Source organism: Euleptes europaea, chromosome 14, assembly GCF_029931775.1.
Source record: "Euleptes europaea isolate rEulEur1 chromosome 14, rEulEur1.hap1, whole genome shotgun sequence".
Classification (NCBI taxonomy): Eukaryota; Metazoa; Chordata; class Lepidosauria; order Squamata; family Sphaerodactylidae; genus Euleptes; species Euleptes europaea.
In genome coordinates, this window is record NC_079325.1 from 44,298,968 (window position 1) to 44,312,053 (window position 13,086).

At 47.9% G+C, this 13,086-nt stretch overlaps 1 protein-coding gene across 1 annotated transcript in view; it reads right to left on the reverse strand.

Annotated features, from left to right (window-relative positions):
• WHRN (whirlin) overlaps positions 1 to 13,086 on the reverse strand; it is a 155,130-nt gene that overhangs the window by 16,719 nt on the left and 125,325 nt on the right. The window contains exons 9-10 of the mRNA XM_056860351.1: positions 4,072 to 4,143; positions 940 to 1,534 (exon numbers count right to left, since the gene is read on the reverse strand). Of these exons, the coding sequence (XP_056716329.1) occupies positions 940 to 1,534; positions 4,072 to 4,143 (667 nt within the window). The remainder of the gene's footprint in view (positions 1 to 939; positions 1,535 to 4,071; positions 4,144 to 13,086) is intronic.

Here is a 13,086-nt window from a genome sequence, read left to right on the forward strand (position 1 = left end):
TACTTTCACTCAGGATCCTGTTTCCTAAAACCCCCACTGTTTGTCATAAACACCAGGAGGAAAAGTTGCATCCATAGTGGGAAACAAGTGCAAAAGATGCACTGCAAAGTGTTGGAAGAACTTTGCTGGGTCAGGCCAAAAGTCCAGAATAGGATCTGGGAAACCCAGGTTCAAATCCTTTCTCTTCCACGGAAGCTTGCTGGGTGACCTTGGGCTAGTCACACAATCTCAGCCTGACCTACTTCACAAGGTGGCAGTTGTGAGGATAAAATGGAAGACAGGAGAACGATGTTGTAAGTCCCCACTGTGGGGGAAAGCAGGGTACAATTTTTTAAATAAAAATTTAAAAAGTAGCCCTACCTCATTGTTTACTACTCAGCCAGTGGTATTTAACAGTACACTGCCTCTGAACCTGGAGGTTCTGCCTAGCTGTCATGGTCAGTAGCCACTGATAAACCAGTTGTTCATGAATTCATCTATAAGAGTAGAAAAACAGTCCTTCTGGATCAGGGGAAAAGGTCGTCTAATCCGACATCTTCTTTCTAACAGAAGCAGACCAGATACTTCCTGGAAGCCCACAGGACAGGAGCCCAACACCTCCTATGATTTTGTCCCCAGCGATGGTTCTTCAGAGAGATATTTTACCTCTCTCCTTAGCCATCACAACTAATAGCCCATTAATAGACCAATCCTCCATGAATTTGCCTAATCCCCTTTTGAACCGGGAAAACTAGTGGGCTCTCAAACCTTTCTCGTAAGTTAATTATACATGGTTCGAAGAACTTTCTTGTGTGTGTTTTAAATCTATTACTCATCAACTTTATTCAGCTAAGGGGTCAAGGGGTGGTGTTGGCTTACCCTCTGTTTTGGTGTTGGCTTACCCTCCATGACCCTCCTGTGATGACACCCCAGGGTTTAGCGTACCAGAGAAGATCTCACCTCTAGCTTGGGGCAAAGACCTCACTTCGTTGACGTCTGGCTCGCTGTTGGGCTGATGGACTTCCACCATGATGAAATGCTGGGCGGTGCTGGACTCTGGACCACCCTTTTCATTGGGAGGAGGAGGAGCCGGGTGGGATGGAGGAGGAGGAGGAGGAGGAGAAGGAGATGGCGCTTTGGGGCTTGGGAGGCTGCTGGCTGGAGTGGCCTCCGGGGAAGGAGTCTTCAAGCGGGTTGGTGATTGGACCCTGGGGAAAGGCCCGATTGGTTGCTGGTTGACCAATGACAAATGGGCATCCATGGGCCTTCTGGAGATGGATGCGTAGATGCTGCTGGGGGCAGAATCCTCCGTGGAGGAAGTGGCTGTAGAGGCGATGCTGGCGGTGTCCCTCTCGGAGAGGCTAGGAGATGCCGTGGGGAACCGGGGGGCCACGAAAAACAGGCCTGACTGGGAAGATTCTGAAGAAGGCCTGGTGAGGGTGTCCTTCGCCATGTTTCTGTTCTGGGAGGAAGAGGAGTCCACTGTTTGAGAAGAAGGGCTGGGTGGTGGAGGCTTGAAGGCCGGAGGTTCTTCAGGGAAAGATGAGACGTCATCCTGATAAATCCAACAAAACAGTTAGGATGGAATGCCCAATACAAAGGGAGCTCTCTTGTTTTCGAGGTGTGGCCCATGTGTTACTGATTGCATTAAAAACCCACACAAGACCTTTGAATCAGCATGGCATCCTCTGCGTAAAACAAATTTGAAACAGGTGTCTGGGGCAAGTGAGGAGGATGAAAATGTTCACCCAAGAGGTGGCAGTCAGTGCCATTTATATATAAATTAAAAAGAAAAGGGGCCAGAAGGTAGCCTTGGCAAATACCCTTGTTCACTTTGATCTCTTTGGTTAATTGACCCCTATTTCCGCATCTCACCTGCGCTGTCTTATTCTGATACAGTTTGCATTCTGCTCCTTTGCCCTGGTGTGAGAAGAGAGGGCGTAGCTTGGTGGTGGAGCAGCTGCCCTGCATGCTAAAGGTCCCGGGTTCAATCCCTGGCTTCTCCAGTTAAAGGATCTCCAAAACGATCACTCAGAAAAGACTGCCTGAAATCCAGGACAGCTGTTGGCACTCGTAAATAATATTGAGCTACATGGACCATTGGCCTGACTGAGAATAAAAGCAATTAGGACAGAGTCATGGTTTGCATGCAAGTTCGTAAAGCTGAATTAATCGAGAGGGCTTTTCCACACAGATAATAGGGTAGCACTGTGCAAAATGATTCACAAAGTTACTTGGATAAATTATTAGAGACTGTGGTCTATACAACTGTGTATACTTTGCTGTAAGTTGGATCCTACCAGATGACTTTGCATCATTTGATGTGCCATGTTAACAATTTACGATGCTTCAGTTCTGCTTTTATATTTACAGTTGGTTCTACGGCCCAAATCCTATTTCATTGTTTATTGAATGTCCCATCCTGTTGATTTTATTGACTCACTCTGTGTAATCCACCTTGAGTCCCAGTGAGAAAAGTAGATTTTATAAATAACTTAAATAAAGAAAGAAGTAAATATCCCCAGCTAAAGGATTTTGGCGAACAGATGCTGGAAAAGGCCTTCCAGAATCTTTCCTCTTCTTTGCCTGAGACCCCAGAGAACTGCTGTGAGTCACTGTAGAAAATACTGAGTGAGATGGGCCAGTGGTTTGGCTCCATACTAGATAGCTTCATACATTCACGTGCATAAGTTTTACTCAAGCTGAAACTCTCGTTTCTAGCAAGATTCTAAGTAGATATTCTCTGCAACATGAACAAACAATTGCAGAATACCTGGGGTTATTCCAAGTTTAGGCAGGGATGCTTCTGAAATTCTCCACATCCAATTTTCTCCCCAGATACTGAGGCTCCAAATGACCTAGTCTTAGGAAACCACCATTATTTCATTTGTATCTCTACAGCTTGTACAGAGCACTGTGCGTGCACAGTTCATTTGTGCCCTCTTTTGCATTACCGACGTGCACACATGCACTGATAAAACACTGCAAAAAAGTAATCCCAGTGTGACTGTACATGTGGTTGAATCAAGATTCATGTGTGGTGTTTTACTTGATGCAAAAAGGACTATGATTAACAATCACATTAAATCCAAACTCCTTTTTCTGGGTAGACATTTATTAATAGAGATGTGTGCATCTGTAACTCAGAGGGAGATGACAACAAATGTATGGAAAGCTGTGGCAAATGGTACATGTTCTGGTTATGGAATTCATTTTGGCAATTTTCCTACTCAAAATGGAATGAAAGAAAAGCAGTGCTCAGTGCAAACTCATAGAACAAAAAGAAACAGGGCTGGGGAAATCGGCTCATTCTTGATTCTGTTCCATACCAAGCAAGCTTTCAGTCCTTCAAACTGTCAAGATGGGTTTGTAGGAAATGCTCAGATTGGCACAAGATAATGCCCCTGGTGCACACAACACTGAGTGCATAAATGTTTGGCAAAGGCATACCATAATCAAGACCTTTTCTCCGTAATGCAATTAAGCTGTTCACGTCAGTACTGAAATTTCCCAGCAAGAATATTGTAGAATAAATGCCAGACAGCTCCCATGCAAGCTCATAATTAGCTACATCAATTGAGGTTCATTTTGTGCCAGTGTGGTGTAGTGGTTAAGAGCAGTGGTTTGGAGCGGTGGACTCTAATCTGGAGAACCAGGCTTGATTCCCCACTCCTCCACATGAGTGGCGGATGCCAATCTGGTGAACCGGGTTGGTTTCCCCCATCTGCGCATGAAGCCAGCTGGGTGACCTTGGGCTACTCACAGCTCTCATAGAGCTCTCTCAGCCCCACCTACCTCACAGGATGTCTGTTGTGGGGAGGGGAAGGGAAGGTGATTGTAAGCCGGTTCGATTCTTCCTTAAGTGGTAGAGAAAGTCGGCATATATAAACCAACTCTTCTTCTTCTTAAGTATACACATTTGCCACTGCCTTCCAGATTATGAAAGGCATCCTCTATTGAAAGAAAAAAGAGGGGAATAAAACCAAACCTGAAGACAGTACCCAGGCATCCTCTATTGCCATCTGCATAGATGTCCCCATCCAGGTCTCAAGGTAGCCCAAGAGGAAATGGAAAGAAGAGAACATGCCTTACCAGGGAGATATCCGGCAAAGCATTGACGCTGCTCTGGAATCCATTCCCATCCCCTTCCAAGTCGGATGTGTTCTGCCAGCAGAAAACCAACAAACAAAAAACTCGGTTAGTGCTGGAGAGCAGGTCCTAGGGCCGGTTTACACATGCGGGTATGCCGCCCAATTTCTCAGCACTCAGGCCTGCTACACACATGCCGCGGAAAGAGGTGGTTCCTCAGTGTTCACGCACTTTTTTGCCTGGTCACCTGGGTGCAGTCCTAACTCATCATAGGCGATTAGGCTAGAATCAATGGCTAACCTTTACGCTTTTGAATTCCCCAAAGACCACAGAGCTTGCATGGGAGCCTGTTTTAACTGCCTGCAACCAGCGCTACTGGAAGGGAGATACTTGCGTATCCCCTATTCTCAACGTCTGTGTTCTTGCTAATAGAACACAGTCGAAACAGTGGAAAATGGACAATATAATAGCACATGTTCCACTGTTTTGACTGTGTTTGATTAGCAAGAACACGGAACACATCCGTTCCCTATATCTCATACATCTAAGTATCCAGGAAGAGCTGGAAAATTCTACACATATCTCCTCCTTGCAGACCACTTCAAGGAGACCACCTCTAAAGCGGCCAAATTCTGTGCTGAGACCCTGTCCATAAGAATGCCAATAATCCAAACATTTTAATAACTTTCACATATAATTAATTGCAGCACAATAAGGCTATGAGGGGAGGGGCCATGGCTAAGTGGTCGAGCATCTGCTTGGCACGCAGAAGGCCCCAGGTTCAATCCCCGGCATCTCCAGTTAAAGGGACTAGGCAGGTAGGTGATGTGGAAGACCCCTGCCTGAGACCCTGGAGAGCCGCTGCCGGTCTGAGTAGACAATACTGACTTGGATGGGCCAAGGGTCTGATTCAGTAGAAGGCAGCCTCATGTGTTCACATGAATTTTAATCTCTGAATATTAATTTTGTATCTGTATGTAAATTGTGCTGTTAAACGGATACTGACTGATCTTTTAATCATAATCAATATGGATTGATTGATTGAAATCATATGTACACACATACTCCTGGGTAGGATGCAAACCAGGTTGTCTGCCAGCCAGGCCCCTGTGTTTCTGCTGCCGGGGCAACACCACTGGCACTGCAAACTCCACACTGGCGCCTGGCATCGCCTGATCCACACAACCCCAAGGACCAGTTGAGATAACTCCGGCCCTACAAAACCTTGGTAATCAGACTGCCACTTCAGGCTTGGGATTGCAAGCCTCCAGTTACTAGCTAGAGATCTCCCGCTATTACAACTGATCTCCAGCCGACAGAGATCAGTTCACCTGGAGAAAATGGCCACTTTGGCAATGGAAGCCCCTCTCCTCCCCAAACCTTGCCCTCCTCAGGCTCTGCCCCCAAAACCTCCTGCTGGTGGCGAAGAGGGGCCTGGCAACTCTATTCATTCTGGATAACTTGTTATGGTGGGGATAAATCTGACCCCAGCCGAGCACGCCTGTTACACTGGGCCTGTTATGATTCTGGACCAAGTTCAACATACCCTGGCATCACACACATACACATCTGTATACACTTCACTGGGTCCAGCTGGAGTACTGGATCAGGTTCAAGGTGCTGGTTTTGACCTTTAAAGCCTTACATGGTTTGGGACCTTCATAGCTTTGGAACCGCCTCTCCCAATACACCCCCCAAAGGACATTACATTCTTTAGATACTGGTGGTCCCTGGCCCTAAGAGTGTGCGGCTGTCCTCGACAAGAGCCAGGGCCTTTTTGGTACTGGCTCCGGCCTGATAGCTAAATGAAGTTTCCAGATTCAGAGACAGTCTGCCTCTGAATACCAGATAAAAGGAAAAGGTAGTCCCCTGTGCAAGCACCAGGTCATTACTGTTACTGATCAAACTCAGGACGTGAGCAGAGCTTGGACTAGAGTACTGCAGCTTACCACTCGGCGCCACGGGGCTCTAGCTACAGAGGGGCAAAACATGTGACCACATGCATGAAGCTGCTTTCTGCTGAGTCAGACTATTGGTTTATCGAGGATGGTGCTGTCTACTGGTTGGCCTCAGCTCTCCGGGGTCTTAGGTAGCGACCTTTCGTGTCCCCTGATCCTGATCCTTCTTATCTGCAGATGCCGAGGACTGAACCTGGGAACTTCTGCATGCCAAGTAGGTGCTCTACCACTCAGCTACGCTTCCACCTCATGAGTACAAAGGAGGGATGCCGCCATCATATCCTACTTCTACGAGCTTCCAGTAGCATCTGGTTGAGCGTCCTTGTATAGCAGTATACCTCTGAAGACCACATTCTGGGTACAAACAGCATTCATGCCCTGGCTTGTGAAGCTCTGGTGGCAGCTGGCCGGCCAGAGACAGAGCACAGTCCTGATCCAGGAAGGCAATCCTGATGTGGCCAACCTGGACGGCATTCTCATACCCCCTCCCATTTCTCCTCCATATCACCTTCTTCCTGTCACTCATCAGCCTGTCTCAGATGCACACGGGCGCCAGATGCTTCTCCCCCCTCCCCATAATTATAATTACCACCCAAATGCCATTATCAAATGTCAAAATACAGCTGTGAATGAGTCAACGGAACCAGCAGATCCCGACTAAAAAAAGTATATTAATGTGCAAAATTAAATTAAGTCGCCCGGTTAGTCCAGTGGGGTCGTCAATCAGGAAAGTGTGCAAGCAAGTAGAAGGAAGGAGGGGGAAAGAGAGACAGTGGAGGGGAAAGAGGAGAGAAAGAAACCATTAGCCAGACAAGACCGCCACCAACCGCTGATTTAATTATCATTGCTGGATTAGCTAATGTGCCATTCTTATGCACAAGGGTTGACCGGCTGGAATTTAACTCTGCATTAGAGACCCAATTGGTGTGGTGAAGGAGATAAAAAGCTTCCTTCTGCTATTGCGGGGGGTGGGGGTGGGATGTAACTATTAGCCCATGAGTCGAATCTTGCTGCTACTTTGCCCATGGACCAGCTGTCCTCCTCTGAGATTCTCGGGGTTGTTCATTTTTGCTCCACAACCCCAGCTACGCTTGGCCCCTAAGGCAGCTCACAATAAAAAATGGTTAAACACACAAACACATTTAAACATGCCCATTCTCTATATATGGCAGCATGAAAAACCGGCAAGACCCTAAAACGGCGGCAAAGTCAGCCGCATCGGATAATCAATAACATACTAAAAACATTGTGGACCTAACACTTAAAAGGAAAGGATGGTGAAACTCGAAGACAAACAGTGGGGCAGTAAACGATACTTTAAAACACACACACACCAGCCTGTAGAAAGCAGTTAGCGCACACTAAATACTAAAGGGGAAACGAAAGCAACCAGCCCTGTTCGTTCTGTTTATAAAAAGGGAACCAAATGGGAAACATCAAAATGAATGAGCACGAATGAAAAACCACATTTGTTTTGCTTTTCATTCGTTGCCCCATTACTTTACCTTGGCAAGGTACACCAATGCAGTGGAAGCATTTTGCATTGGATGCCTTGGTTGGCAGAGCAGGTAGAATTCACAGACAAGCTACTGGGGAGGAGGAGGGTTGCCAACCTCCAGGTGGGGCCTGGAGATCTCCCGCTATTACAATTGATCTCCAGATGACAGAGATCAGTTCCCCTGGAGAAAATGGCTGCTTTGGAAGGTGGACTCTATGACTCTATCCCCTACTGAGGATCCTCCCCTCCCAAAACTCCACCCTCCCTAGGCTCCACCCCAAAAATCATCCAGTATTTCCCCACCCTTGAGAGCCCCGTGGCACAGAGTGGTAAGCTGCAGTACTGCAGTCCAAGCTCTGCTCACGACCTGAGTTTGATCCCAATGGAAGTCAGCTTCAGGTAGCCGGCTTAAGGTTGACTCAGCCTTCCATCCTTCCGAGGTCGATAAAATGAGTACCCAGCTTGGGGAAGGCACTGGCAAACCACCCCATAAACAAAGTCTGCCTAGTAAACGTCGGGATGTGACGTCATCCCATGGGTCAGGAATGACCCGGAGCTTGCACAGGGGACCTTTACATTTACCTTTATTTCCCCACTCAGAGTTGGCACCCCTAGTGGGTGGGAGTGAAAGCAGCCGCACTGAAAGACTGAAAAGGTGGATGGCCCTTTTCAAGTGAATCTTAGGAGGTGTACACTCAAGAATTGCAGAAGAATTGCCAATACAAAGGCAACTGCAAATTGTGTGTGTGTGTGTGTGTGTGTGTGTGTGTGTGTGTGTAAAGTGCTGTCAAGTTGCAGCCGACTTATGGCGACCCCTTATGGGGTTTTCAAGGCAAGAGACTAACAGAGGTGGTTTGCCAGTGCCTTCCTCTGTATAGCAACCAAATTACCGTAGCCATGCAAAATGGGACCAAACTATAGGGAGGAACTAGCCACATTAGGGTTGCCAACCTCCAGGTGCTAGCTGGAGATGTCCTGCTATTACAACTGATCTCCCACCGATAGAGATCAGTTCCCCTGGAGACAATGGCAGCTTTGGCAATTGGACCCTATGGCATTGAAGTCCCTCCCTTCCCAAAACCCCACCCTCTTCAGGCTCTGCCCCCAAAACCTCCCGCCGGTGGTGAAGAGGGGCCTGGCATCTCTAGGCCACATGCCTGATTTTGATGGCATGGGAACTATCCAATAGGCGCTAGAAATACTGGCACAATTACTATCCTTACAGAAACAAGTGTCAGATATCCATGCTTGCTAGCATGAGCCATGCTATCTCCCAACCACTGGCAGGCATGCTAGTAAACAGCCAATGTTTTAAATCAATACATTTATCTGAAAACAAGAGTGTTTACTAGGCCACATCCACTGGGCAGCACAGCTTAGCAGCCGAACATCTGTCTTACTTGCAGAATATCCCATTTTCAATCCCCGGCATCTGCCGCAAAGAGGATCTCAAGGAGCAAGCGCTGGGGAAAGATCATTCTCTGCCCCTCCCAAATCTGTGATTAGCTGAGGAGCATTGAAAACACAGAGGGGACCGAGAAGACGTTTTCAGTGGCTGCTTTGCCGTTCTCAGGGCTCAGCCAACTGCCTGTGTTGGTCTCACTTGGCCTTAGGATTTCCAGGTCCCTCTTTGCCACCGGCAGGAGTTTTTTTGGGTGGAGCCTGAGGAGGGTGGGGTTTGGGGAGGGGATGGACTTCAATGCCATAGAGTCCAATTGTCAAAGCAGCCATTGTCTCCAGGAAAACTGGTCTCTATCGGCTGGAGATCAGTTGTACTAGCAGGAGATCTCCAGCTGCTACCTGGAAGTTGGCAACCCTACTTGGCCTGCTCCATGGAGCTTGCCTGAGATAGAATGGGATGTCCAAAACCTTTGAGAGTAGCTTGTGCAGGGGGTTGAGTTGTAGAACTCTTGTATCTTTTAAGTGCCGCAGAACGATGAGCGGTTCCACAGTCTGCTCCCATCCCTTGACCGGTGGGGACTTCACGCCAGAAACTGCAGGAAACTTCCTTGCTGACTAATGCTTTAGGTAGGGTTGCCCAACCTCCAGGGGGTGGCTGGAGAACTCCTGCTATTACAGCTGATCTCCAGGCGACAGAAAGCAGTTCCCCTGGAGAAAATGGCCTCTTTGGCAATGGGACTCGATGGCACTGAAGTCCCTCCCCTCTTCCTTCAAATAAGACACTGTTTCATCATCATACATAGTCCTATAGGGTTGCCAGGTCCCTCTTTGCTATCAGCAGGAGGTTTTTGGGGCGGAGCCTGAGGAGGGGAGGGACTTCAATGCCATAGTCCAATTGCCAAAGCAGCCATTTTCTCCAGGTGAGCTTATCTCTATCGGCTGGAGATCAGTTGTAATTGCAGGAGATCTTCTACTATTACCTGGAAGATGGCAACCCTATAGTCCCAGGTTATTGCTCATTGCTGTTTCCCTCCTAATCAACAGCTTGCAAGCTATTGCACACACTGTCATGCTAGTGCTTGTCGTAGCCCTGCCTTCAAATATGATGCTGTCTCATCATCACTAGGGTTGCCAACCTCCAGGTACTAGCTGGAGATCTCCTGCTATTACAACTGATCTCCAGCCGATAGAGATCAGTTTACCTGGAGAAAATGGCCACTTTGGCAGTTGGACTCTATGGCACTGAAGTCCCTCCCTTCCACAAACCCCACCCTTCTCAGGCTCCACCCCCAAAACCTCCCGCCAGTGGTGAAGAGGGACCTGGCAACCCAATCATCACGCATAGGGCTAGGTTGTTGCTCATTGCTGTTACCCTTTCTAATGGGAGCCTTGTGAGCTATTGCACACAGTACCAGGCTACAGATTAATATCACAGGCTGGAGTCAGTATTGCACTTCAGCCACCATTCAGTGAAGTTGGACGAACTTTGCAACATCAACATATTTCCCCCCTTCCTTCTTCCCAGAACTGCAGCAACCACTTTGGAAACAATTAGTTAAACCCGGGACAATCATCTGCAAATGTGTGGTGTTCTCTCTTTGTTGCTTTCAAAAACAAAAAAGCGCAGATGTTTGCCACATCCCTCCTTTGCGCCGTTAGGTCATAACCTTTCTCGGCAGCACTTTGGAGCATGGAGCCAAAAATGTTTGGAGCTCTGCATGCTGCTTCCCCTTTGGGAGAGGATGGTGGCATCTACTGGCCCTGATGCAATTCTTTTTCTTTTTCAACTCGCCAGCTTTGTAATTACATCCATTTTGGGGGAGGGGACAAACGCTTGCAGTGTCTCCTTCGAGGCCGGTTCCCTTTTAAGCAAATTACAAATAAATGCGGTTCCATGATCAGGCAAAGCTGCTTTCAATTAAGGCACCGCACAATTAACCTCCCGCTCATGCGACCTGCCTGTGATCCAGAAAATCATTAGCAAGGGAGGTCAGAACCAGGTCTGGCCATCTGGTCTGCATTTGGCCAGGCGTGGAGATGCATACGCTGGGGGTTATTTTTCCTCAATTTACTGATCTGCTCAGTAAACCATACAACTTGCAAAATACCAGCTGGGGAGAAATGGGGATAGCCCTAGAAGAGCCCATACTGTAAAGAAATAAGCCATGGAAACAATTTCCAGTTTTCTGCAGAAACAGGATTTAGCTCAAGAATGTTTAGCTCAAGAAGGCAGAGTTAAATTGTGGAACTCCCTGCCCCAGGATCGAGATGATGGCTGCCAACTTGGAAGGCTTTAAGAGGGGAATGGACACGTTCATGGAGGAGAGGGCTATCCATGGCTACTAGTCAAAATGGCTACTAGTCATGATGCACACCTATTCTCTCCAGGATCAGAGGAGCATGCCTATTATATTAGGTGGTGTGGAACACAGGCAGGACAATGCTGCTTCAACCGTCTTGTTTGTGGGCTTCCTAGAGGCACCTGGTTGGCCACTGTGTGAACAGACTGCTGGACTTGATGGGCCTTGCTCTGATCCAGCATGGCTATTCTTATGTTCTTAATGCAGGGTTGAAAGACAGAAATCCCTCCAATGCCGATTTATTTTAGAACTAAACTACCCTGCTGGATCAGGCCAGCCACCCATTGGCGCCTGCAAGCTCCCCAGCTGGCCATCACCTTCCCCTGTTGTTTATTCACAGCAGCCAGCATTCAACAGTATACTGTCTCTGGACATGGAAGCTCCATGTTTGTTATTGCGATTTGTCCTTGCATGTGCCTAATCCATTTAGCAAGCTGTCCGAGTTAGTGGCCCGTCATCAGCTCTTGAGGTAGGAAATTCGAGACATTAAGTTCCTGTTGCAAGAAAGCGAACTTTGTTTCCTCTGATTTGGACTGGCTGTAGACCGTGGCTATTGAGTGACCCCAAGCTTAATCAATTAATATGAAAGGTTGGTATCCTGAGAACCAGTGTGGTGTAGTTGTTAAGAGCGGTGGTTTGGAGCGGTGGACTCTGATTTGGAGAACCAGGTTTGATTCCCCACTCCTCCACATGAATGGCAGAGGCTAATCTGGTGAACTGGATTTATTTCCCCATTCCTACACATGAAGCCAGCTGGGTGACCTTGGGCAAGACACTCCATCTCAGCCCCACCTACCTCACAGGGTGTCTGTTGTGGGGAGGGGAAGGCAAGGTGATTGTAAGCTGGTTTGATTCTCCCTTAAGTGGTAGAGAAAGTCGGATTATAAAAACCAACTCTTCTTCTTCCTCTTCCTCCTGCGACCTTAGTTCACTGGCTCCCACGAGCAAGACAATCTCAGCCTAATTTAAAAGCCACTCCCTTAAAAGGTTAATAAAAAGGTAAACGTAGTCCTTTGTGCAAGCACCAGGTCATTCCTGACCCATGGGGTGATGTCACATCCCGACGTTTATTAGGCAGACTTTGTTTACGGGGTGGTTTGCCAGTGCCTTCCCCAGTCGTCTTCCCTTTACCCCCAGCAAGCTGGGTACTCATTTTACTGACCTCAGAAGGATGGAGGGCTGAGTCAACCTTGAGCCGGCTATCTGAAACTGACTTCCGTCGGGATCGAACTCAGGTCGTGAGCAGAGCTTGGACTGCAGTACTGCAGCTTTACCACTCTGTGCCATGGGGCTCTTCGTTTTGTGTGTACATCAACCCGTGATAAATCGTATTGGTGCCAGCATTCTGATAAAAGTCAGCTACTAAACGAAAGGATGATGAGCGATAGACCAAACATCTTCAGTCAGGAGTGGTCCCTCATCATGGGCATTGACAGGTCCCAGCCACGCTGAGGCCCTTCATGCCAATCTCGCTTGCACCTACAGCTGAATGAATAGACACCTGTTTGCTCCCTAACCTGGCATCTGCCTTTGCCCATCCTAATGTCTAACTATCCCCTCATCTGCCCGTTGGATTTTTTCCCTACTTCCGTTGGGATCGCACTCAGGTCGTGAGCAGAGCATTTGACTGCAGTACTGCAGCTTGCCACTCTGCGCCACGGGGCTCTTTTAAAAGGACATTACACAAAAAGAAAAAGAAATGAGAACAGGCATACTACCAAATGAACAATGACATTGTGATTGGGGGAATTTGGTCCCTGAACACGTGTGGTGCATTACCTAAGAACAGTGCCATACGCAG